General features: G+C 49.0%; 10 protein-coding genes across 10 annotated transcripts; 5 read left to right on the top strand and 5 right to left on the bottom strand.

Annotated features, from left to right (window-relative positions):
- The first annotated feature begins 367 nt into the window (after nt 1-367).
- F4812DRAFT_431943 (spindle pole body interacting protein) lies at nt 368-3,647 on the top strand. The gene is made up of 3 exons (XM_047934474.1): nt 368-1,745; nt 1,800-3,041; nt 3,097-3,647. The coding sequence occupies exons 1-3, from the start codon at nt 906-908 to the stop codon at nt 3,511-3,513; spliced, it is 2,499 nt and encodes an 832-aa protein (XP_047789582.1). The 5' UTR covers nt 368-905; the 3' UTR covers nt 3,514-3,647.
- Nucleotides 3,522-5,660, bottom strand: F4812DRAFT_56993 (putative esterase). The gene is made up of 5 exons (XM_047939207.1): nt 5,544-5,660; nt 5,116-5,486; nt 5,029-5,060; nt 4,141-4,967; nt 3,522-4,037 (listed from the first exon to the last, which is right to left on the bottom strand). The coding sequence occupies exons 4-5, from the start codon at nt 4,930-4,932 to the stop codon at nt 3,957-3,959; spliced, it is 873 nt and encodes a 290-aa protein (XP_047789581.1). The 5' UTR covers nt 4,933-4,967; nt 5,029-5,060; nt 5,116-5,486; nt 5,544-5,660; the 3' UTR covers nt 3,522-3,956.
- Nucleotides 5,487-6,261, bottom strand: F4812DRAFT_56964 (uncharacterized protein). The gene is made up of 3 exons (XM_047939206.1): nt 6,021-6,261; nt 5,804-5,952; nt 5,487-5,719 (listed from the first exon to the last, which is right to left on the bottom strand). The coding sequence occupies exons 1-3, from the start codon at nt 6,114-6,116 to the stop codon at nt 5,566-5,568; spliced, it is 399 nt and encodes a 132-aa protein (XP_047789580.1). The 5' UTR covers nt 6,117-6,261; the 3' UTR covers nt 5,487-5,565.
- A 591-nt stretch (nt 6,262-6,852) lies between these two features.
- F4812DRAFT_431938 (RNA polymerase Rpb6) lies at nt 6,853-8,360 on the bottom strand. The gene is made up of 4 exons (XM_047934473.1): nt 8,138-8,360; nt 7,812-8,084; nt 7,635-7,754; nt 6,853-7,576 (listed from the first exon to the last, which is right to left on the bottom strand). The coding sequence occupies exons 1-4, from the start codon at nt 8,173-8,175 to the stop codon at nt 7,540-7,542; spliced, it is 468 nt and encodes a 155-aa protein (XP_047789579.1). The 5' UTR covers nt 8,176-8,360; the 3' UTR covers nt 6,853-7,539.
- A 160-nt stretch (nt 8,361-8,520) lies between these two features.
- On the top strand, nt 8,521-10,569 carry F4812DRAFT_431936 (uncharacterized protein). The gene is made up of 2 exons (XM_047934472.1): nt 8,521-8,750; nt 8,817-10,569. The coding sequence occupies exons 1-2, from the start codon at nt 8,663-8,665 to the stop codon at nt 10,319-10,321; spliced, it is 1,593 nt and encodes a 530-aa protein (XP_047789578.1). The 5' UTR covers nt 8,521-8,662; the 3' UTR covers nt 10,322-10,569.
- A 176-nt stretch (nt 10,570-10,745) lies between these two features.
- F4812DRAFT_431934 (ICMT-domain-containing protein) lies at nt 10,746-12,191 on the top strand. The gene is made up of 2 exons (XM_047934471.1): nt 10,746-10,952; nt 11,320-12,191. The coding sequence occupies exons 1-2, from the start codon at nt 10,933-10,935 to the stop codon at nt 12,068-12,070; spliced, it is 771 nt and encodes a 256-aa protein (XP_047789577.1). The 5' UTR covers nt 10,746-10,932; the 3' UTR covers nt 12,071-12,191.
- A 212-nt stretch (nt 12,192-12,403) lies between these two features.
- On the top strand, nt 12,404-15,425 carry F4812DRAFT_56866 (DnaJ-domain-containing protein). The gene is made up of 3 exons (XM_047939204.1): nt 12,404-12,946; nt 13,004-14,603; nt 14,659-15,425. Exons 1-3 carry the CDS (start codon nt 12,605-12,607, stop codon nt 14,814-14,816), a joined length of 2,100 nt encoding a protein of 699 aa, XP_047789576.1. The 5' UTR covers nt 12,404-12,604; the 3' UTR covers nt 14,817-15,425.
- Nucleotides 15,328-18,094, bottom strand: F4812DRAFT_56870 (uncharacterized protein). Its single transcript, XM_047939205.1, has 2 exons — nt 17,184-18,094; nt 15,328-17,122 (listed from the first exon to the last, which is right to left on the bottom strand). The coding sequence occupies exons 1-2, from the start codon at nt 17,929-17,931 to the stop codon at nt 16,035-16,037; spliced, it is 1,836 nt and encodes a 611-aa protein (XP_047789575.1). The 5' UTR covers nt 17,932-18,094; the 3' UTR covers nt 15,328-16,034.
- Nucleotides 18,095-18,912: 818 nt separating this feature from the next.
- F4812DRAFT_431930 (DUF1264-domain-containing protein) lies at nt 18,913-20,114 on the top strand. Its single transcript, XM_047934470.1, has 2 exons — nt 18,913-19,399; nt 19,518-20,114. Exons 1-2 carry the CDS (start codon nt 19,207-19,209, stop codon nt 19,997-19,999), a joined length of 675 nt encoding a protein of 224 aa, XP_047789574.1. The 5' UTR covers nt 18,913-19,206; the 3' UTR covers nt 20,000-20,114.
- On the bottom strand, nt 20,109-22,174 carry F4812DRAFT_56740 (uncharacterized protein). Its single transcript, XM_047939203.1, has 5 exons — nt 21,834-22,174; nt 21,654-21,776; nt 21,404-21,598; nt 21,077-21,351; nt 20,109-21,026 (listed from the first exon to the last, which is right to left on the bottom strand). The coding sequence occupies exons 1-5, from the start codon at nt 21,939-21,941 to the stop codon at nt 20,261-20,263; spliced, it is 1,467 nt and encodes a 488-aa protein (XP_047789573.1). The 5' UTR covers nt 21,942-22,174; the 3' UTR covers nt 20,109-20,260.
- Nucleotides 22,175-22,263: the final 89 nt, after the last annotated feature.

Genomic DNA, 22,263 nt, shown 5'->3' with positions numbered 1-22,263 from the left:
CCATGATGGATCTAAATCGATGTCTGAGGTGATACATAGTAAAAGTGATAAAAAGTGGTGGGGTCAAGGGCCTTTTGGGGGGTGAATGCCACTGAATAGGAAGCCACAGGCAGCACAAAGTAAACTGATGGAGCATCTTTTTGCTACCATTTACTGCATTTAGCGCCAGAGAGCACGCTAAAATGAGATAAAAAGAGCTTAAAAGAGGAGATAGAAACTAGCCCCCCTAACCCCTCCCCTAGTATCCCCCAAGTTTCTAGGGTCTATCCCAGCTAATCATTGGCTGCAATCATGGCTACAAGGGTCCCTAACTAAATCCCAATTGTCAAGGGTCTGGTTTGATACGAAACGTCTTTCTTTCACTTTCGTACCTTTTTCTTCCCACCTCTTCTTCCCCCCCTTCCCCTGTTCAGGGTGAAATACTACCTTTTAAGTTCGAACAATTCCGAAGTGATGGTAATGTAGCAGATCATGTCTCGGCCGTTGTTTTCTCTGACTCCAATTTTCTGTTTCTCTTATCGCTGGCATTGTTCACGTCCTGGCCTGATTTTTTGATTTCGTTCCATGTAACCGGCCAATCGAGATATCGAGAAATCGAGAAATCCCATAATACCCATATACCCATATACCCACGGCGACCCCTGAGTTGCGAATGGCACAGCGACGCTGATCGAAAAAAATAATCCCCGCAACGGGTCAATGAATTGTGCCCAGACTCAATTCGACCTAATTACAGTCGCGAGACGAAGCTGTTAAGCTGTATATACTTTGTATATACTTTTGGGCGACGCATTGAAGCCCAGTCCTTCAGTATCAACTTTCGAACAGTCCACCCGAGCGGCGGACTCGTCAACCGCGACGATCATACCAAATGAGCATAACCGGTCACAATTGTATCGGCTCAAATGGCGTTCCCCCATCTTACGCGAACAAATACGAGCCAATCCCTTTCCAATGGCGGCGGTAGTGGGAATCATAGCCATAGCCATAACCATCGCACATCGCTGTCGTCTTTTCTGTCTTCGCGCTCGCCCTCGCAGATGTCTCATCACTCGCGCCCTCCGCGATCACCCCAGCCTCCGGTAGTAAACAACAACCGCACGTCGGATCCCAGTTCTAAATCTAAGACCTCTTCTCTCGGGAGTCAGACTGCCGAATCTTCGCAAAATTCCTCCCTCTCACCGCCAAGGAAGCCGAACCCCAATGGCCAGTCTCCTAGGAAATTACGTTCGCAATACCCTCGGGAATCTTCCGAGAACCATGTCGAGTATATTTTGGTTGCCTCCTTTGACATCGACCGAGGTCCTGTCATGGAGCACCAGTACCCTGTCGCGATAACCGGCGACGAAAATATGTTAGCAGAACTCATGTTACCAGACCAAGTCCATTCGCGTACCCAAGATTGGACTATTTTTTTCTTGCATAAGGACACAACCCAAGAGGACGACGACGAAGAGAAAAAGGAGAAGGAAGAACGACGGAAGAGGAGGAAATTAAAGAGGGATAAAGCTGCTGGGATCATAAATGGAAATGACGATACGAATGACGAGCAGGACGAAGATGAGGACGATGATGACTGGGACGATGACGAATCGACTGACTCGGAACCCGAAGGAGGAGAGGGGCCGCCGTTGATATACGTATTAAACTTGGTTTATACCAGACACGACAAAAGTGTGAAGAGAGGCGCCGTAGTCAAAGCAATGGCTATATGTACACGACACCCCTTCTTACATATATATAAGGTTAGCCAAGACTTACCTCTATGTCAACTTGTTCTACTTTTCTAACTATAGCAGCCTCTGTTATTACTCGCGCTGGAAGAATATTATAAATCACCTGTCCCGGAAACGCTGGCGTTGCTCTACGAAGCCGTCAATAGCATGGACCTATCGCTAATGCCAAAGCTTAACTTGCTTGAGAGATATCTCTTGCAAGCTAGCAATAATCAAGACCTATTCGTTGAAAAATTTGAGCGAATGATACAGAGACGAATTGCCCAGGACAAAGCTGAAGGGGTTGGTGAGCCCTTTGACGCAAGTAAAAGTCCGCCTAAGCTGCAAGGTATTTCTCGAGCAGGGACCAAAGCTCATCTCGAAGGCCAATCCGCGTACTCAGTCCCACGAGACACTCACGAATTTGAGAGCAAAGTCATGTACAAGGGCATTCCTATTCCTGTCAAGGTTCCAACGGCGATTATGCCCGAAACAGTTGGAGATTTCTCGCTTATCAAGCTCATCCAGACCTTCTCAGAGCCGCACGCAAAGTCGGCACAGCAATTTGCTATACATAGTCATCTAACCACAAATGGCCCGGGAACCCACCCTATAATAGTACTTGCTAATGCACTCCTAACCCAGAAGAGGATAATTTTTGTTGGGCATAATATGCCGTCAGGCGAGGTTGCAGAGGCTGTCCTGGCGGCATGTGCTCTAGCATCCGGCGGCGTTCTACGGGGATTTACTAGACATGCCTTCCCGTACACAGATCTTACCAAAGTTGACGATCTTTTGAAGGTGCCTGGCTTCATTGCTGGAGTTACGAACCCGACATTTGAGCTGCATCCCGAATGGTGGGATCTTCTATGCGATCTCCAGACAGGAAGGATGAAGATTAGCGAAAAGATTGAACCGGCTCCAATCACAGAAGGGCTCATATATTTCCAACAGCAAAATCCTGCCTTTGCGAGCATGCTTAGCGGTACATCCAGTACGGCAACCATCGATTTTACGGGAGATGTAGTGTTTATGAATGACATCCTCAAGAGCATATCGGCAAGACGCGGAGAACATGTTATCCGGGCCAAGTGGAGAGATTGGGTCGTCAGGTTCACCAGGATAGCAGCAGCCTTCGAGGAGACGGTTTATGGGGCCAGCGCTCTATATATTGGAGGCGACGAGTTTGAAACTGTTACAGGTGGTCCTACAGGCGGTCATGGATATGTATGGGCGGATGAGGCTGCTAAGCAGAAGGAGCTTGCTGGTAACGTGTGTAGGATTGAGGGCTGGAGAAATACCCGAAGTTACTATAGCTACATCCAAGTAAGACGGCCCCCCCTAAACCATGAACACTTCGCAACTAACTAGTTGATTTTAGGACCTCGCCAAGTTATACACCATCCGGCCCCTGAAAGGACTAGACCTACATCACATGCACGATCGACTCCGGTCTCAGCGTCTAACTCCGGCACAGAGCAAAGAAATTTATTTGACGTTTGCCCAGTACGTCCACTCGTATGACGAGATCAGCCTACTATTATCAGTAGCACCAGAGTCCCACGCGGGACTCTTCTATATAGCCCTTGGGCTGTTCCATAAGGACCGGGATGTTAGGATTCAAACCTCGGAGCTTATCGAGCGCATTAGCGAGCACGAGGCCGGTCATCATTGGTGGAAGGGGATGAGCCGGTTTGAAAAGCTCGCGTTTCACCGGATACGACGGGAGGCGGATGCGGAGATGAAGAGTAAGCTTGAGAAGGAAAGCTTAAGCCCCGCGGAGAAGAGGCAGAGCTAGAAGCAGAAGAGTAACATGGTTCAGACCTAACGACGCACCCCAGAAGCGAAGTATTGTCTTTTTTTTCTTGCTTGAAGATATCCGCAGCTACAGTGTCAATATATACCACCACGTAATCTGAATAAAGAAGCACTTTCGAATTTTCTGAACAATTTGATATTTTGAGGGTACGTAATATGTGTTCCGAAATTATCTTTTACGAGTTCTACCTGTTGCTCCCAGGACGTGTAAATAGTACTACTCCTAAGCCAGTAGTCTTAAGCTGTTGGTGTCTCTATTATCACTGTGACTAGGGCCTCTGCTTCGAGGTAACACTCGCGCCTAATAATTTCATAGCACTTGAGGAAAAAGCGTACATATACATAATATGCTGTGTGGTACCGGGCTTCTGTAGCTGTTGGGGGATGATTATGTAACTAACCCCCCCTTTCCCGAGCTAATCCTCACGCGAATAGGTACTTGGCAGCGTGTTCGACGTGGTCCCCAGCAAAAGTCGACATGAAGAAATACGAGTGATCATACTCCTACACAATAGTCAGTCAGTTAGTTCAACTCCCATTCCCATTCCCATTCTCACCCCGCCATTCATACAAATATAAACGATCAATAACATAAAATAAAACTCACCGGCTGATACCTCAACTCCAACCCCTTCACCCCGGCCTCCTGAACCGCCTTCTCGAAGTTCTCCGGCAACAGCTGCCCCTGCGTATAGAAATTATCCCCGGTCCCGACATCGACCAGCGCCTTGATGTCTTTGCCCGCCCACCCGCGCACCAGCTCCGTGGCGTCGTGCTTCTTCCACTCCTCGCGGTCCTCCGCGCCCAGGTACCCGGTAAACGCCTTCTCGCCCCAGGGGCAGCGGGACGGGTTCGCGATGGGCGCGAACGCGCTCACGCTCCGGTACTTACCCGGGTGCTTGAGGAACAGGGTCAGCGCGCCGTGGCCGCCCATGCTGTGGCCCGTGAGGCTCACGCGCGCCGGGTCCAGGGCGTCGGGGAACGCGGCGAACAGGGCCGCCGGCAGCTCCGACGTGATGTACGTCTCCATGCGGTAGCGCGCGCTCCACGGCGCCCGCGTCGCGTCCACGTAGAACCCGGCGCCGGCGCCGAAGTCCCAGCTGTCGGCCTCGCCGGGGAACGGGTCCGCGCTGCGCGGCGAGGTGTCCGGCCAGACGACCGCGATGCCCTTCCGCGCCGCGTGCGCCTGGAAGAAGCCCTTCTCCGTGCAGTTCTGCGGCGTGCAGGTGAGGCCTGACAGGTAGATGAGGACGGGGACCTTGGATGCGGGAGAGGCGAGGGCGGCCGGGGGCAGGAAAAGGTTCACGTCCATGGGGGTGCCGGTGCTGGAGGATTGGTGCTGCAGCTTGAGCAGCTTGCCGCCGAAGTTGGCGATGGTGGCTTTGGTCTCGAAGGCCATTTTCGCGAAGAGTCTGAAGGCCACTGTGTATGTACCTAGGTTGTATCAAGCTGTTGATTAGGTAGATACCTAGGTACCGTAGAATATAAAACGGACTTGCTTGTACAATACTATATTCTTCTAACTACCTGTGGGTTAGATTGGTTAGATAGATGTATAAGTCAAAGACGGGGGGAAATAAACTAATAAGGAGAAGTAGATCTATGATCCCGTGAAGTCAATTGAGTCTCTAACGATGCGATTATGCTTTCTAATATGTACAACGTAATGAATTATGAACTTGGTGCCCCTCAAGCTCCTCCCCGGCAGTTTTTTCGAATTATCGAGACGTAGAAGAGGGGAGATAGAGCTGGAGCATTTTCCCTTCTTATCTACCCCACATCATAAGCTGCTAGAGCGACGTCATTGGCAGCTACTAATTCCCAAAAAGACCCCGAATTGCCGACTAGACTCCGTCGCGGGCAGCCCATTTTAATCAACGGGAAAAGTCGAGTTGTTACTTCGTATTATTTAGTGTTGGAGACTTTTGGCTTGGACATATTAACAACAGACATCTGTCTGCCTCATTAGCGTCATGCCAGTCTGCCAAACTTTTTTTTTCTCTTTTTTACGTCGTCAATTCTCTTCCCAGGTTTAAGCCTTCGTAGTCTCGTTGAGCCTACATTCGAAGGATGTGATCAAAGTGTCCCAGTGAATGGTCGACAGATCCCATTTGACGGGGTTGTAGAAGGACACGGCGCCGAACGTGCAACCAGTGGGAGATGTGCAGATCTGGTCACAGCGGCCTCTACATACAATGGAAGAACATAGAGTTAGCTAAAGTTGTGCAATGGTTATGAAGGGAAAGAGGCATATATATCTCGCAACTTACACCTTGGGCCAGCAATAGAACGCGTCGCCATCGGGAGCGAAGGTCTTGGCGTTGTTGATCAGGCCGTCAGGCAGCTGGTGGCAGTCGTGCATTGAGTATACATCATAATGGCATGTGCCCGTAGCATCTGCGCCATTGCAAATTAGGACCTGGGAGATAGGCGAGTTAGCCTTTTGCGCGACGCGATGCGGAAGGAAGTGAGGGATAGAGGACTTACGCCTCCGATTTCTCTCTTGGCCAATTGCGGCGCCGGAAGGGCCAAGATGCAAGAGGCAGCTGCGACGAGGCTGGTAATGATAGAGGAGAGCTGCATTATTGCGGATAGATAAGATTTGCCTTACAACGATTTTTATATTTTCTTAAAAATCCTTTTTTTTTATTTATTTTATTTATTTATTTTTTTTTTTTTAGAAAGGAAAGTTCGAGGTGGATGAGTGTTTATGCGGATCGATGAATATATGTATGAATGTACGGTTTACGGCTGACGGCTGGAGGACAAAAGAGGTATCGAGTGGAGTTTTCTGTTTCCCTATCGTGTCTGCTATTCAATCCCGGACAGTGGATGCTAAAGTGGGCAAGAAGGAATATATAGGTATGTAATGTAATGTATGTGTATAAGAATAGTTTATCTAGGGATAATGATAGGTATGTGTGTAATACTTATAAATTGCAAGTTCGACAAGATGATAACTATTCTTGGCTTTGGTCTCGTTTGGCAGAGACAAACGCCCTAACTTCGTTTACGATATACCGTCGCAAGACAAGAGATAGCATGTTAAGTCTGCAGCCTACTACATGTATAATGTTAACGGTCCATGGTCCTAATTTTAGGAACCTTATGTACAGGCTATCGAAAAGAAGGGAGAATGCGGCTGCTGCTGCATGGGCTGAGCTGATATGCACTTTTCAATTTTCCCAACGGTCAGCAGACGTCATAGGCCCGTTCCGCTGATTGGTCTGTTAGCTGTTAGCTGTTAGCTTAGCAGAACCGTTGTCAGATAACCTAGGTAGTGAACCCCTCGATAGCCTTACATTAAGATACCTGGTATGGAGTAGTCACACCGCATCGACATTTTATGCGGAATCCAATTCAATACGAAGCTTTACGCTATTTTAAGCATACTGTCCCTAGCAGATTGTGCAAAAAAAAAGAGTATAATCACAACTATGTGTTCTGAATTTAGGTACTGAATCAGGTAGGTTAGAGTACTTAGGTACGCATTCATATGCATTAATTAATCGTTTTTTGTTGGCTATTAGTTGAAATATAATAACAACAGTACCAATCAATCTTCAGCTGACGGCAGTAACCAATGAGCTCCGTGGGAAATCTCAGCTGCGTCGGGCAACAATTTACTTGTCAGCGCACGCGGCTATGGGATATTTGCCCGTCTCTTAATCCGCCTGGGTGAGACTCAGAAGTAGCTGACGGAGAAGCTGATGACCACGCCCACGACCATTATGCAAGGCGATTGGCTACCACATAGCCAACGGAAGATACATCAGTCCCTTGACGCCGCATATCCGGAAGTCTTATGCCTGAGGAAAAACTTAATATATTCCGAAAGCAACCACTAACTCCATGCTCGTGCAAACTTCTCTACGTCATCTAACGACTCCTTCCTGCGCAGTCCTATGGGTCGGCCCTGTTTGCTGATGCATTACTGGATGTCATGTGATGCTAGGATAAGCATCCAGAATGCTTAGGGCCGAGGAAGATGATACCCAGATCTGGTTTACTGGAGTAATTCTTCGCAGGACCAATCCTCGTAGCTGTATAATAATTAGCACCAGCTAATTACACATGTAGTATGGGAAATCTAAGACATACTAGCCATCGGGAAGATAGCGCCGGACAATCAGAGGGATCTTCTTTTCGCGTAGTTCCTTGATAGCAATCTGAAGCGGATCTGACTCTCCCTCTAGATCTACAAGAACGGGTGCATTCATGCTATACAATATCTAGTCAGTATCTGCCAAGTTTTGATATTTGTCAACACTGCCTTACCTGATCTGTAGTGCCCTAGTACCTAAGACACGGGCTCTCTCGTATTTTGTCAGGTATGGAGTTGTACTTCGTTCTTCGTTAGGGATCTTTTTATCTTTGTTCGATTTGGTTGTAGACTTTGTTCGGTTTGCGGCAGCAGATGGATCGCCCGAGACAACAACGTTTTCTTCCTCATCTACACCTCTGCGGTTGAATTCATCCTCCTCTCCATCGGGAACCTCGGGGTCGAGCTCATCGTCTAGGGGTTCATCATCCTCGAACATAGGCTCGTCCCTGCGACGCGTTAGAGTACTGGTCACACTGGACGTGAAAATAGCACAACTTACGCTCCACCGACATCTCCATCATCGCCATAGTCAGACATTTTGACTAATGGTAATTACTCTATAGACTCGAAAAGAAAGGCTTGTGCACCTAAAAATAAATGAAGTCGTAATGTTGGCTGGCGAAAGTGTAGACAGAGACGCGACTTGGGAGATGCACTGCTGCGATGCGAAAAATTTAGAAAGGCTGAAAGGCTGATAGGTGAAAAGAATCTAGACCAAGGATTGTTATGACTGCACATCTACCGTCTGACTAGAATTGCCTAGAACCAACGCTTGGACCACTTTGGCTTTTACAATTCAGCTGCTTGCGGACCCTGATACAACCTTATTACCTAGCCTTGGCCACTAGAAAAAACTTCCCCATAAAAACTTTTTTTTAAAATCGATAAAGTCGTTATCGTTTCGATAAGCAAATCGGCACAACATTTTCCTCAAATGCTCTCCTCAAGGGTCTTGCTTTAAGCACATGGAACTACGACTTAGCAGTTTGTCTCTATAACATGATCGATTGCGGCCTGTTTCACTATGAAGCGGACTGCAACTGATGAGAACGAGGAGCCTAATGGGCCTCAAGCCAAAAGAAGCAGGGTTGTTGATCCCGGTTCCGCTCATGGTGAATTACCTTGTCAAAATGTTACTCTCACGAAAACATTAACTAACCTGTATTGTTCTCTATTAGACCCCGACTTCGAACTCGATGTTGACGATGCCGGCTCTGACGTGGAATCCCACTATACCGGAACGGCGTCCACTTTTCCGGCGAACGATACTCCGTTAACTCCTCTTTCCCCCGCGCGCAAGTTTCCTTCGGACCTCAAAACGATCAGATGCACATTCCCCGATTGCGACAAGACTTTCAACCGTCCGGCCCGTCTTGCTGCTCACTTAAGATCTCATAATAAGGAACGACCCTACAAGTGTTCATTCCCGGGTTGCGACAAAGACTACATTGAAGAAAAACACTTAAGACAGCACATCAAGGGTTCCCACACTGACGAGCGCGAACATGTATGCACCCACCCTGATTGTGGTAAGAGTTTCATGACAGCCACTCGTCTGAGACGACATCAGGCTGTTCATGAGGGCCAAGAAAGATTCAGATGTCGAGACTTCCCACCATGTAACCAGTCCTTTCGCAAGCACCAAACTCTACAACGCCACATCCGTGCTGAGCATCTTCGCGTTGCTCCTTACACATGCGATTATAAAGATGGCACATCGGGAGATGTTTGCGGTGCTGGATTCGATAGCGCTGGAGCTCTTAGACGCCACCAAGAGCGAGAACATGGCGAGATCCGCTTCTGGTGTGATGAATGTAGCGCTCGGCAGAATAATGCTGAAGATGGTCAGCCCAAGAGAGTTGGATTTACGACAATGGCCCTGTTGCAAGCCCACATGAAGCAAGACCATCTCAGCTGCATGTTTTGTGGGATTCAATGCAATGGCAGATCAGCTCTCGAGCAGCACATTGACTCGGAGCACTCTAATCCCAAGAGCGTTGAGGAACGAAAAACTGTTGCTTGTACGTGGCCGGGCTGCACTAAAACGTTCACTAAGAAATCGAACCTGAATGTTCATATACGAAGTTTCCATGAGGGCATGCGGTTTGTCTGTGGAGAGGTTGATCTTAGTGGTACAGAAGACTTGGCTCACTGGTTAAAATCCAATGGCTGCGGGGAGAGCTTCGTTACCAAAGCTAACCTTGAGAACCATGTTCGTTATGTACATCTAAAATACGAACGACCGGAACAGGCTCAGGGAAGCTCCAAGCCCAAGCATCACGACCCGTCTAACATCTTAGAAGAGCTTACGGGTGTAGGAGAGAAGTCTCGAAGAACGCTGCCATGTACGATTTCTGGCTGTACTGCTAAATTCGTGCATAACGGTGAACTAGAGGTACACCTTCAAAGTGAGCATATCATTGAGCATGCGATACAACAGCTTGCGGGGCCGGCAGAAGACCCGATGCTGCCTATGGAATATGACGGCATGGCGCAAAGGGGAGGTAACTTTGGAGACCGGATATGTCAGGAATTGATGATTATGGATGATATTGAGCCGTACGGTACAGTGGAACAGGGGTTTGGCGAGGAATGGTTTCACGACGAGGCCGAGATGAGGCAGCTCATCCAGCCGAATGATTTGGAGGGCTTTATTGACCCGGCGTTAAATGATTTGCCGTAAGGCCTATGGCAGGTAGAGGAAAAAGTTATGATACCCTTTGCTTTATGAAAATGAATGAGGAATGAGCCAGATTTGGCGCCCTTGTTTTACGAATAAGATACGAATGAGACCAATTATTGACCTAGCATTTGTTCTGTAGTGATATGTACGAATTTTCCTATTATACTTGACGTTTGTATTACTTTTTCTGTTTCTCATTGTTATTGTTTTACTATATACAGGTAGGTACCTATGGTCTATGAGAAGTCTAGACTTCGATTAAAAGAAATAGGAGAAGTTTGAAAGATGATAGTTACGGTTTACCTATGCTTCGTTAGGTAGATGTACTACATGGTAGTACTTACATGCATGTATGTAAGTGGCTACTTACGTAATCCGACTTATTCCAGACCCATAAATGTACATAGTAGATTGGTAGGTATCTCCGATTTGGTATCGTATCTTTTGTATCTTATCAACTTCACACAGCTACTTGATCACTAGTTTTAAGTCCATACAACATACAGATCATGGATTGGTTCCTACAGGTACCTCATCTTTGTCCTTGATATCTTAGGTAGCTAAAGGACTTCGAGACGATCAAAGGGAGAAAGGAGCTGTTTTGGAGCACAATGGAGTCGCCGCCGGATAGGTAAGTTTGCTTTCTATTCTAGAAATCCTCGAGCTTCTATTCAAGCAATCACCACCGTGATACTACATGCATTGGTTTCTCAACCCGACGTTCCCCGGTCGCTTTAGCTGCTCTGAGTCGAACATCTTAGCTCTTGGTGTACCATTATGTCGCTTGTTACTCCGCCACCGATCGCGTCAGAGACGCCTACCCCAACACCCACGCCCACGCCTGTAACACCCGTCCTCGGCGGGTTTGCCCCTCTACACGGGCATGACGAGGACGATGTGTCGTGGGCGACGGGTTTCAACACGCGCCACCGCTCCATCGCAAATCTTGCTTCGATTAACACGCGCGCCAATACTGACCATCTGCTCCCGCTCCTTAGTCCCGTCGCGCAGAGCGCCCAGACGTCGCCCGAGAGGGCTTACTTCCCCGGCGGGCCCAAGGCGCTCGCGGGCATCGCGATCCGGTCATTCTGCCTCGGCATGGTGCTCGCCTCGTCCGCGATCGCCATGATTTCGATCCTGTTTTTCACGTCCTCGCCGCTGTGGCGCGTGCCGTTCTTCATCGGCGCGCTAGCCATGTTCCACTTCCTCGAGTTCTGGACCACGGCCAAGTACAACACGCCGGTCGCGAATATCGGCTCGTTCCTGCTGACGGCGAACTGGCCGGCCTACGCGATCGCGCACGCGGCGGCGACGCTCGAGTGCCTCTTCACCAAGTTGCTGTTCCCGAACCGGAACTGGGCGCCGCCCTACAGCCGGTATATCATCTTGCTGCTGGGGTTCATACTGGTGTTTGTGGGGCAGTTCGTCCGCAGCGCGGCGATGGGCCAGGCTGGACAGTCTTTCAATCACACCATACAACACCGTAAGAAGGACTCTCACATGCTAGTTACTACGGGTATCTACTCGTTTCTGCGCCATCCGGCGTACTTTGGGTTCTTCTACTGGAGTATTGGGACGCAGATGGTACTGGGGAACCCGATCTGTTTCATAGGCTACACAATTGTCCTGTGGAAGTTCTTTTCTAGCAGGGTGAAGCACGAGGAGGCACTCTTGGTGCGGTTCTTTGGGGAGGAATACGTAAATTACAAGAACAGAGTTGGAACTATGATACCATTTGTCGGGACCTGAATAGTTTTAGCTGATACATACCTACCTGTATCTAGACCTAGGTAGATGGTTAATATTCTAAGCTACCTACAGTAGTATCTTATGTATAACTCGTAAATACAGCAAGCTTGATTTAGTTGTAGCTTATTTTGACATGTATAAAATAGTGTAAGATCAATTGCTATGAGGTATGTACATGTACGTAATGTTTTGCAAAGCTGGGAGTATGCCACAATTGCTGATAGCTTATCGATAAGTTATGCAGGACCCACGGGTACGTAGTCCCTCGAAATTTGGAAGGCCACGATTCAAAGACTGGATTATGTACCTAATTATACCTAGATACCTAATGCAATTCCTTTGGACAGCTTGCTTAACAAGGTTGCTTCTAAATTTAACCAATCCAAGTTCAACACCAGCACAAGTTGCTCTTGTTCTCTCTTTTTTTCGACAATCCCTAAAACAACAACGATACTAGAAGAAACATAGCGAAATCTATTTTGAAGTCGTCGACAAATTTATTTTAAAGTCCCTGTTTTAGGGCTCATCTGCACCATGAGTTCGGAGTATTCTTATGACGAACAAGGGCACTTTTACCCTTTCTTCGTCTTCACTCTGACTTCTATCGTCACCCTACCTCTCACATATAGTCTGTTTGCACCTAGCAAGGACCCTGCTGCGCTTGCACCCCGGACAAAAACATCATACCAACCAGAACATGCCGATCTTATTCAAGCGCAGCGCGCAGCCCAGAAGCGGAAGCAGCGCAAAGTCAAGCGCGCCATCGCCGTCTTGATAGGATGGTCCCTCATGGCCGGAATGTTATACCTAATCGTCACTACCCAACGCACCACAGCCAAGATATGGAATCCCTATGATATCCTAGGAGTCTCCGAAGTATGTTTCCTACAAATTGCGCATTTCTAGCACCTATATTAACAGAGTTTGTTCTAGTCGGCGTCCGAAAAACAGATCAAGTCTCACTACAGGAAGCTCGGTCTCAAATTTCACCCGGACAAGGCCAAGCCGGACCCGGCTAAGAACGAAACTGCCGAAACGTTGAACGACAAATGGGTCGAGCTTACCAAGGCATACCAGGCACTCACGGACGAGGAGGTTCGCAACAATTACATCCAGTATGGACATCCCGATGGAAAGCAGAGCTACAGCATTGGAATTGCCCTTCCTAAGTTCATCATTTCGGAAGGGAACGGAAAGTACGTCGTGCTAGTGTATGCTTTACTTCTCGGAGTCTTGTTGCCCTACTACGTTGGATCCTGGTGGTATGGTACCCAGCGTATAACTAAGGAGGGCGTTCAAGTTGAGAGTGCCAACAACCTATTCCGCGAGTACACCGAGTCTATGGACGAAGGGGACCTTGTGACTGCTCTGAGTGGCGGCAAGGAATTTCGAGATGCGCTCAAAGGAGACAAGGCGGAATCCGGTCTTGCGACAATCGAATCGAGGATATTGGCAAGAGGAGAAATCACACCCTTTGCTGGCGGATTGTCGGTCAAAGACAAGGAGAAGCTCGAGGACCTTGAGAGCGGCGTAAGGAGAAAGGTTCTAGCCCTTCTCTGGGCGTACCTTGGCCGTGTAGAACTCGACGATCCGGCTTTGAACAGTGCGAAATATATGGTTGCGCCGATTGCGCAGAGCCTCTGCGCTTCCTTCAGGATGATCTCTCTCGCATACGGAAACATCATTCCCATTCTCTCCTCATTCCATGTTAGCCAACGACTTATCCAAGCCGTCCCCCCGAAGGCCTCTCCTCTCTTTCAACTTCCCCACTTTACACCAGCTGTAGTGAAGGCTGTTGAAGGCGACTCGAAAACACATGTCAGCGTCCAAGAATTCATGGATAGGCCTGATTCCCAGCGGAGAAGCATTGTAATTGGAGAAGGACTTCTAAACGAAGAGCAGTACAACACAGCGGTCGGTGTCGCACAGCAGCTCCCATATCTGAGAGTCGCAAAGGCATTCTTCAAGGTTGCTGGTGAACGGTTTATCATTCCCTCATCTTTGGTCACACTGGTTGTAAAGGGTCGATTCATCCCCCCTGGAAGCACAGACATTCCACCGATTGACGAGCTTGATCTAGAGGATATCGACGCTGCTGAGGATGATCTTGACGCACTTATGGGACGTAAAAAGGCTGTGAAGGATGCGAATGGGAAAATAGTATCAAAGGAAGAAAACACACCTGTATCGCCGCCCATCGCATTTGCCCCTCACTACCCCCGTGATCACACACCGAAATGGCACATCTTCCTCGCGGACAGCAAACAGGGAAAGATGGCTGTCCAGCCTTTCCCCTTCACTACTTTCGATATGCCCATATTCACGGATGACGGAAAGCCAACATACCACATGCAGACGCTGAAAGCCCAGTTCGCCGCTCCTCCTCAAGCCGGCACTTACACATTTGTCATGCACGTCGTGTGCGATAGCTATATCGGGTTCGATACCAAGATGGAAGTAACCCTTAACGTCGAGGATGCTAGCAAGGCGGCTGCAATGGCCGGAGAGGATGAGATTAGTGAGCCCGAAGAAGGTGAGTTTTCTATTTGAATGTTTACATATGCACTCTTCTAACGTGAAAAAAATAGATTCTCTTGCTGGACAGATGAGCGCGCTTAAGGGCGGTAGCGTTGCCACAAAGCCGAAGAGGCGAAAAGATGACGATGACTCGGATGAGGAGAGCGGCACTGAAGAGGAAGAAGACAGCACCAGTGAGACCAACACCGACACGGAACCAGAGTCGTAGGATACTCTGTCTTTGTCTACAGAGAAGATATTGAAGACAGTGGAAGCGGAGAAGAAGAAGACAGGGAAGAAGACGACGAAGAGGGGGAAGAGGGGGGGAAGAAGACGACACCAGCGACACAAACAGTCGAAGCGAAGTCCTGAATAGAATCGATCGTGTACTGGAACGCCTCCCCGCTTAATCGGATCTAAGTTGTCTGATACCACCGGTAGCTTGCGTCTCGAGCCAAGTCCGAGACGGAGGCGCCACTTGTATACCTACCTCTTATTTAATCATATTGTTGTTAGTCAGTTCTTTGTTGTACGCGAGGGAGGAGAAAAAATAAAGAGAGCGAGAGAACGAGAGAAATATCGAAAGAGATCAACGCGCACGCCGCAACAGCATAGGATCGGCGTCGTGGCGTTGTAGGAAGAACGCCTGCGCGATAGCGGCGTATATACACTAGAACACAGCAGCCCGCGCGCTGCAGCGTATGAATGTTGAAATATGATGATTGTATGCCCTGTTCTTTTTTTGCGTCGTGAGTGAGATGGTGCTGCTGTTTAATGTGCGTTTCTTTTTCTTTCTTTTTGTGTGTGGATGATATGGTTAAGGGGTAGTTAGGCGGTAGTTAAGGGGGAGGGAAGTGCCTGCTCGAGATGTGCGTGCATATGAATCAACTTCCAAGCCATGCTTGTATATGTATTTCCATGTTAATGGCCGCTACTGAGGGATTATTGCACGCAATATTGAAGCTAGGAATTGGCTACCTAAGGTTAGATGCTTTAAATACAGCTTACTCTTAATAGCCCCCTATAGCAATTGTAATTGTACCTGAGGTAAACCCCCTAAAGCCTTACGAACACTAGCCTCCTATTTCAAGTTCATCACGACATCAGCTGCAACCAACCCATCGTGCTTCAGTAGGTTCTTTGTATTATATTCCTATCCACTTCCATCTCTGACGCCTTTTAGAAAATACGAGCACCATACGCATAATTAATTAATATACGCAACGCAACAAATAACATGCTGCTACCAAGTAGCCACCCCTCCCCCCTTTCCTTACGACGGGATATTTGAGCCCACCTACTCTCTTGTCAGCCCGCGGCGAGACTAGGTACTTACCTAGGTTAGGTAGTTAATAACGATAATATACAACAGAGCACTGCTCATATCTACGACTTCCTCGCAACACAGCATACTTGCCCCCTCCCCCCCCTCCCCCTCACTAACATACTAACAAACCCTCACCCCGCAAACCTCAACCCCCTTCCCTTCAACATACGCCCTCCGACCAAAATACGCCGCCGTAGCGGCCTTCACAAACGCCGCGTCCGCCGAACTCCACACGTCGAGGCCCATGCGCGCCATATCCTCGCTGCTAACGCGCACACCGCATCCCCCACTCTCATCGTCAACCCTCCTATCGTCCACCAGCGCGGCAGCGTCGTCCTCCACATCGTCGTTTTCCTCCAGCTCGCCTTCGCCCTCGTCGCCCTCGACAACTTCGGCCAGCGTGCCGAGGATCTGCGTCGTGAGCCGGTGGAAGTACGCTATGAGCGCGAGTTCGACGCGCGCCTCGTTGGGGTCGGCGGGCGGCAGCGAGACGACGGAGGCGGAGAGGAGGATGGGGGGAGGGAGGGGAGGAGGGAGAGGAGCTTCCATGCGCACGGAGGAGGAGGAAGGGGACCGGTAGCCGGTCAAGTCGGCGAGGAGCTCGGCGTCGAGGGCCGACTCCTCGGCCATGTCGGTGCGGGCCTTCTCGCCGGCCGAGGCCCACCACATAAACCCGCTGTAGGCGAGGGCGGTCCAGCTCAGGGGTTCGACGACCTGTTTCTCCTCGGCCTCGTCGAGGAACGGGTCGTTCGGGCTCGTGCTTGCTTCTTGAAGCGGCGTGGTGGGTGGTGATGCGCTGGAGCTAGACTGTGAGGCAAGTCGAGCTAGTCCGGCTTTAAGGGAGCGGAAGCGTCGCAGGTCCCGCTGCGAGGCGCGGATAGGGATCCCGCCCGGCCCTTCGATTTTGGGCCAGACGCGGCGTTTAGCATTGGAGGAGTGAGGAGGCGGGAGGGTTACGAGGACGTCCCACAGCGTGTCTTTCTTAGAGAGGATGCTGTCGGTCGTGCAGGCTATCCAGCCAGTTCCCGCCTCTTGGTCGCCCTCCGAGACCTCGTTATCATTGCGTCTGGGTTTGGAGTCCTCGACGAGGAAAGGGATGTCGTGGACGCCGATGGAGAAGAGGGGTCGTAAGCGATGGGGAGGCGAGCCGGGGGATAGGTGGTCGTATGTCGGTTGTGGGATGTTAGACAAAATAGATATATCGTAGACTAAGTAAGTTCGCCATTAGTGGGTTGGTATAGCCAATACCAATACCAATACCAGACTCACCAAAATTGCAAGCTTCTTGTATGGGTGCATGGCACGATATTAAAATGCGCTTGCGCAGCAAAGCGGCACGGTATATTGGAAATATTAGAGGCCCAAATGTATCTAAGAGCTTCGTTAAGCTCCAGGCCGGATGATATGCGGAAAGCCTATGGCCAGGCGGGAGTAAAGCTGCTCCATCAGAGGCCGAACGGTTCCTAACGTGGCCCTGAGGTTGCTTCGGCAGGTGGTGGAAAGCAACAGATGGAGATCCGACAGATTCGGCCGGCGCAACCGACTCCTCCTTGGCTTGGTGTTTTTGCCAGTACTCCTCCAATATGCCAATGTCCTTATTGCTCGTAGCAAACGTCGACGCCATTGTCTTCAAGCCTTCGGCATGTCTCCAAGCTCTTCCCAGCCGGCCATAGCTCAACGGCACCAACACGCCGACCGCCAGCATCCTCGCATTCCTCACCTCGGTGTCCTCGACGGGCGCATTGACGAAGGCACTCAGTCCCGCGAAGCCATCGTGCACGAAGTATATCAAGTCCTCCGAGACGGTATGCAAGCCCGAGGGCAGGGACTTGTACTCGACGACGCCCTCGAGCTCGACGCCGGGCTTCGCGGCCTTCCACGAGATGGTATAGCCGGCTTTGACGTCGAAGTCGATCAGGAACAAGGCGGATATGGGGGGTAGTTCGGGTATCGCTGGGTTCTGGGTCGCGGGAAGGAGGATCTGCAGCTCGGGCTGGCCGCGGCGGGATGCCGCCATCGTTCGTGTTGATTGGTAATTGGAATTGTTGATTTATTTATAAGTTAGGGACGGGGTTTTATCCTTCAAAATTGGAAATACGTAATTGGGTTTGGTTTGACCTTGGTGTGTAACTCTACCCGTCTCGTGGTTGGCGAGTTTCCTAACTGATAGGTTACTACCTAGGTACTACCCGTACCTCCGAAGGGGCTGTTTTGGAACATAAGTTTAGCTTTGCTTATGGCCCGTGCTATCTTGGTATGTAAGCTGCTGAAATTTACGTTGATTATGGGAATTTATCCACTATAATCTAAACCAATCAACGTTTACTTCAAATTTCATAAGTTGTTATACGTTTGTTGCTTTATGCTTATGCTTATGCTTAAGAGGTACTGAAGCTATTTGCAACCTCGTTGTCGCTTCCTTTTTTTGATACGTTGTATTTAATGCGCTGTATTTACAGGGCATTATAATGGTAAAACAGGAATAAGCAAGTCAAAAAGCACCTCTAAAGGTGCTTTCCAATTTTGAATAATCATAAGCAAATCTATCAAAGTTTATTGGATGCATGAGAAAGTATTGTGGAACTAGTTATAAGCCAGATTCTGGTGGGGATAAGTTAATCAGGTACCTCCTAACACATAGCTTATGCTTAAGATTATCCCCCACAAGTTTCCATAAGCAAAGCAAAACTTATGCACCAAAACATCCCCTAAGGTTAAGGTAAAGGTTAGTGTACAATACATAGTAAATTGTTAGGTTGCCATTAATGGGCTGTTAATGGTGGAGGATGACGCTATATGGCCAGACCCATGTGGGGGAAGGTAAGAGCTAGGTTAGGTTAGGAGGTAGCTTCGCCGTGTAGAGCAATGTACAATACACTGTACATTTACATTTCTCCACTAGGTACCTACTATGTACCTACGATGTACGATGGTTACGGCAAGGGGTAACACGTGACTTCTACCAGTTTGTCTCATTAACATGTGAACTTTAACAATTCTTATTTTTTACTATGTTATATTATATATTAGAAATGTGAAATGTGAAGTAGCATCTAAGGTGGCCTCCAAGATGTCAATTACGACCATTTACAGCTGGTTCCTGCATTGGACAGGTGACCAAGTCCTGCATCCCAAAGTCTACTACGTGATATGGCGGGGACGATGTGTTCATGACATCAGCATTACTACCTATCTTCTATCAAGCTGAGGATGATTATAAGGATGATTAAACAATAGAAGTACCAATTTACAACTCATCTTTTCTCCCACAACACATTCTATACCTAACACCATGACGACGAATATACACGTCCCTGGAGGCCCAGTCCCAACAGAGGACAATATCCTCGAGACAGGCGCATCCATGATGCAAGAGTTCCTACCCACGAAGCAGCTATGCGCTCACCTAAACGCCTTCCACACGTACGCCGAGGAGCCAGGCCGCTACGTAGAAGCGAACCACTATTGCGCCCACTTAACCGAAGGTATGCGAGTTACTTATACCTTAGGAACCTACTTAAACACTACTATCAACACTATCAACACTACCAACACACACATAAATATCCAAGGGCCTATCTTAGGTAATCTAACACTATACAGACGTCCGGCAATGCATCCTATACGACAGCCCGGAGCCCAACGCCCGGCTCATAGGCATCGAGTACATGATCACGCCGAAGCTGTACGAGACGCTCCCCCCCGAGGAGCGTAAGCTCTGGCACTCGCACGTGTACGAGGTGAAGACGGGGATGCTGACGATGCCGGGGCCGAGCGCGATTCCCGGGGCGCGGCAGGCCTGGGAGGTGGCCGAGACGCAGGAGATGAAGCACGTCATAGGGCTGTACGGAAAGGTCTACCACCTGTGGCAGACAGACCGCGGCCACGCCCTCCCGCTCGGCGAGCCCAAGCTCATGACCAGCTTCACCGCCGACGGCCAGTTCGACTTCGAGAAGGCCGTCGGCGACCGCGATCGCAAGTTCGGCACCGATTGGAGGAGGAATAAGGAGCTTAGGAAGGATATCGAACCTCCCCCGATCCATCCGGACGCCGATTCGGCTTGGAAGAGACGCAATTCGATGTAGATCCCAGAGACGAGAGGAAAAAAGGGGGGGGGGGACTCGAAATCTCACTAATCTTCAAATTCTCAACTATCGATCACATATGAGATTCACGAGTACCGTCCAGCAGAAGAGTCAAAGTTGAGGTTGATTTCGCGACTACGCGACGAGTATAGTTGGCCTAATTAATAATATGTACTTGTTCCCAGCATTACAATCCTCTATTAATTTCGTGAATTACGTATTTAAAAGCGGTGAAGAATGTGTAACAAGCTCTTACACTGATTACGACAGCATGTATTGCGTAACCCATACCAAGGCTGCTGTTAAGTATAGGTGCTTCATTGGTGCACCGTAGCATCGGATCGCTGACGCCGGGAAATTGTTAAGGCTCCTTCCGTAAACTCCAACCGCGTGAGCTAATGCCTTTGTGTTTTGGGACAGGATTGTCATGTTGATGTTCTGTATGTTATCACCCGATTCGTGGTAGTTGGTGTCATATGGAACACTGGCATTGCCTCCGAACATAGCCGCTTCTTTCCAAGTCTTGAGTCCGTTCGCGCCACTGAAAAGACCAGCAAAAGGGATTTTAGCATCGAAAAACGTTGCGTAGTCACTCCGGTTGCTGATCTCGGTTATTGTGAAGTTGACGCCTTGAGCTTTAAACCCTTCCGTAAGAGTCTTCTCGGCTTCTTTGGAGCCATGTGGTCCAGGCGTTGAGGCATATGCGTCATAAACCTTTAAAGCACCGTTAGGTGAGCCAAGCATGGTGGCGTCGAGGTAAAGGCGTATTTTCTGACGCTCCTCAGTGTAGGCAGTTGACATCCAGTATTTCGAGCCTAGCAAAGATGGCTCTGAAGCCGTCCAAAAGGCAAACTTGACTGTTGATTTCGTTGTGAACCTCGAAAGTTCCGTGGCTATCTCCAGGAGACTGGCTATACCGCTGGCATTGTCATTCATGCCTGCGCTTGCGCTGACCGAATCAGTATGTGTGCCAACCATCAACACCTTGTTCTCATCTCCACATTCCCAGGTTGCAAACAGGTTGTAGCTTCTCGAAGTTAGTGTGGAGGATTAATACATCAGTTCGGTGACACAAACCTGTAGACCGCTTTATACTGCATAGAAATATCAAAAATATCTGCCGACACGGGGCGTGGATGGTCCATTATGCGCTGGGCATCCCTATAAGCTATTCTTGCTGACGGGATGTGATAATCATTCGGGCCGCCTAAACTTGGAGTGAGCTGCGTGAACTCGTACATTAAGAGGCCTATAGCTCCAGCTTTACCCGCGGCTATTGACTTGTCAGAGAGCGAACAACCACCTGAACCAACTAATACAACAGCGCCTATCGTCTCTTGGGGATAGTCAGCCTAATAAGCGTTAGCCGCCGATATCGAAATGAGTTATCGCCCTACTACTCACAGCCTCGCAACCGATACTATCAACAATTACGAGAGGACGATTGGTAAAAGTGCATTCAGGGGACCATCCGATCGGCTCGGCGTCGAAAGCTTCGCCGTTCGCCCACAAGGTAGCTTTGCCATCCGCCTGCATGATATCGTGAAAGGGTTGGACCTCGACGTAATAGTCAAGGGCTGTTAGGTAATCTTGAATATACTGGACGCCAAATTAGTGAATATATACGGGGATGCGCATTGGCAGCATCGGATACCTGGATAGTCTGGTTATGGCCGGCGGAGCCGGTTATCCTGTTTCCACCGTTTGCGTCCGCGATATGTTGCAATTTCTCCAGGTGTCCGTAGAGGGCAGTCGAATTTATCAGGACAGGAAGCGCCTATTATATTCCCGCGTTAGCCCTCCAGCTTATCTCAACAAAATGCCTGGGCCATACATCTGAGACCATGATCCCCTCGCATTTATCTACGTAGAGTCCAGCTGTAGGTTGGAAGGCTAACAAAACTGAAGCCACATAGCTTCTCAGGAAACGAGATAGTTTCATCGTAACTGTGATATCGTTTTAAACCGAGTGTTTTAATGCTAGGTCTAGAGCTCAGGATATAGAGTAAACTTGGCTAATACCGAACGGATAGAATGACGAAAAGCAAGCAAATAGCAATATAGCTATAGACCGTATTCATTAATGGAATTTTAAGACGATGATAGTCGGTCAAATTCGAACTAACGAAACATATGCTTGTCTATAACTTCAATGTCCAAAAGTGCATCGTTCCCAAGAAAAGCATTTACAGTTGAGTGTTTTGAGGTGTTGGTTAGCCACTTGGTGAACTCTCCAATAATGTCCGTTGCCCCTTCTCCTTTTC

This window comes from Daldinia caldariorum (assembly GCF_022478825.1).
Source record: "Daldinia caldariorum strain CBS 122874 unplaced genomic scaffold F4812scaffold_10, whole genome shotgun sequence".
Lineage (NCBI taxonomy): Eukaryota > Fungi > Ascomycota > Sordariomycetes > Xylariales > Hypoxylaceae > Daldinia > Daldinia caldariorum.
This window is presented reverse-complemented; position numbering and strand designations above follow the sequence as displayed.

What these genes read in the sequence shown, in the direction of transcription:
- F4812DRAFT_431943 (XM_047934474.1), top strand. Translation starts at nt 906, where the DNA reads ATGGCGTTCCCCCATCTTACGCGAACAAATACGAGCCAATCCCTTTCC. An exon ending in CCTTCTTACATATATATAAG is followed by an intron (nt 1,746 to 1,799) that starts GTTAGCCAAGAC and finishes TAACTATAGCAG; the next exon opens with CCTCTGTTATTACTCGCGCT. An exon ending in GTTACTATAGCTACATCCAA is followed by an intron (nt 3,042 to 3,096) that starts GTAAGACGGCCC and finishes AGTTGATTTTAG; the next exon opens with GACCTCGCCAAGTTATACAC.
- F4812DRAFT_56993 (XM_047939207.1), bottom strand. Translation starts at nt 4,932, where the DNA reads ATGGCCTTCGAGACCAAAGCCACCATCGCCAACTTCGGCGGCAAGCTG. An exon ending in TGGAGTTGAGGTATCAGCCG is followed by an intron (nt 4,038 to 4,140) that starts GTGAGTTTTATT and finishes ACTATTGTGTAG; the next exon opens with GAGTATGATCACTCGTATTT.
- F4812DRAFT_56964 (XM_047939206.1), bottom strand. Translation starts at nt 6,116, where the DNA reads ATGCAGCTCTCCTCTATCATTACCAGCCTCGTCGCAGCTGCCTCTTGC. An exon ending in CCAAGAGAGAAATCGGAGGC is followed by an intron (nt 5,953 to 6,020) that starts GTAAGTCCTCTA and finishes CCTATCTCCCAG; the next exon opens with GTCCTAATTTGCAATGGCGC. An exon ending in TTCTATTGCTGGCCCAAGGT is followed by an intron (nt 5,720 to 5,803) that starts GTAAGTTGCGAG and finishes CATTGTATGTAG; the next exon opens with AGGCCGCTGTGACCAGATCT.
- F4812DRAFT_431938 (XM_047934473.1), bottom strand. Translation starts at nt 8,175, where the DNA reads ATGTCTGACTATGGCGATGATGGAGATGTCGGTGGAGC. An exon ending in GATGGAGATGTCGGTGGAGC is followed by an intron (nt 8,085 to 8,137) that starts GTAAGTTGTGCT and finishes AACGCGTCGCAG; the next exon opens with GGACGAGCCTATGTTCGAGG. An exon ending in ACTAGGGCACTACAGATCAG is followed by an intron (nt 7,755 to 7,811) that starts GTAAGGCAGTGT and finishes GATATTGTATAG; the next exon opens with CATGAATGCACCCGTTCTTG.
- F4812DRAFT_431936 (XM_047934472.1), top strand. Translation starts at nt 8,663, where the DNA reads ATGAAGCGGACTGCAACTGATGAGAACGAGGAGCCTAATGGGCCTCAA. An exon ending in TGATCCCGGTTCCGCTCATG is followed by an intron (nt 8,751 to 8,816) that starts GTGAATTACCTT and finishes GTTCTCTATTAG; the next exon opens with ACCCCGACTTCGAACTCGAT.
- F4812DRAFT_431934 (XM_047934471.1), top strand. Translation starts at nt 10,933, where the DNA reads ATGGAGTCGCCGCCGGATAG. An exon ending in ATGGAGTCGCCGCCGGATAG is followed by an intron (nt 10,953 to 11,319) that starts GTAAGTTTGCTT and finishes CCCGCTCCTTAG; the next exon opens with TCCCGTCGCGCAGAGCGCCC.
- F4812DRAFT_56866 (XM_047939204.1), top strand. Translation starts at nt 12,605, where the DNA reads ATGAGTTCGGAGTATTCTTATGACGAACAAGGGCACTTTTACCCTTTC. An exon ending in ATATCCTAGGAGTCTCCGAA is followed by an intron (nt 12,947 to 13,003) that starts GTATGTTTCCTA and finishes AGTTTGTTCTAG; the next exon opens with TCGGCGTCCGAAAAACAGAT. An exon ending in GATTAGTGAGCCCGAAGAAG is followed by an intron (nt 14,604 to 14,658) that starts GTGAGTTTTCTA and finishes TGAAAAAAATAG; the next exon opens with ATTCTCTTGCTGGACAGATG.
- F4812DRAFT_56870 (XM_047939205.1), bottom strand. Translation starts at nt 17,931, where the DNA reads ATGGCGGCATCCCGCCGCGGCCAGCCCGAGCTGCAGATCCTCCTTCCC. An exon ending in ACAAGAAGCTTGCAATTTTG is followed by an intron (nt 17,123 to 17,183) that starts GTGAGTCTGGTA and finishes GAACTTACTTAG; the next exon opens with TCTACGATATATCTATTTTG.
- F4812DRAFT_431930 (XM_047934470.1), top strand. Translation starts at nt 19,207, where the DNA reads ATGACGACGAATATACACGTCCCTGGAGGCCCAGTCCCAACAGAGGAC. An exon ending in TTGCGCCCACTTAACCGAAG is followed by an intron (nt 19,400 to 19,517) that starts GTATGCGAGTTA and finishes AACACTATACAG; the next exon opens with ACGTCCGGCAATGCATCCTA.
- F4812DRAFT_56740 (XM_047939203.1), bottom strand. Translation starts at nt 21,941, where the DNA reads ATGAAACTATCTCGTTTCCTGAGAAGCTATGTGGCTTCAGTTTTGTTA. An exon ending in AGGGGATCATGGTCTCAGAT is followed by an intron (nt 21,777 to 21,833) that starts GTATGGCCCAGG and finishes GGAATATAATAG; the next exon opens with GCGCTTCCTGTCCTGATAAA. An exon ending in ATAGTATCGGTTGCGAGGCT is followed by an intron (nt 21,352 to 21,403) that starts GTGAGTAGTAGG and finishes AACGCTTATTAG; the next exon opens with GCTGACTATCCCCAAGAGAC.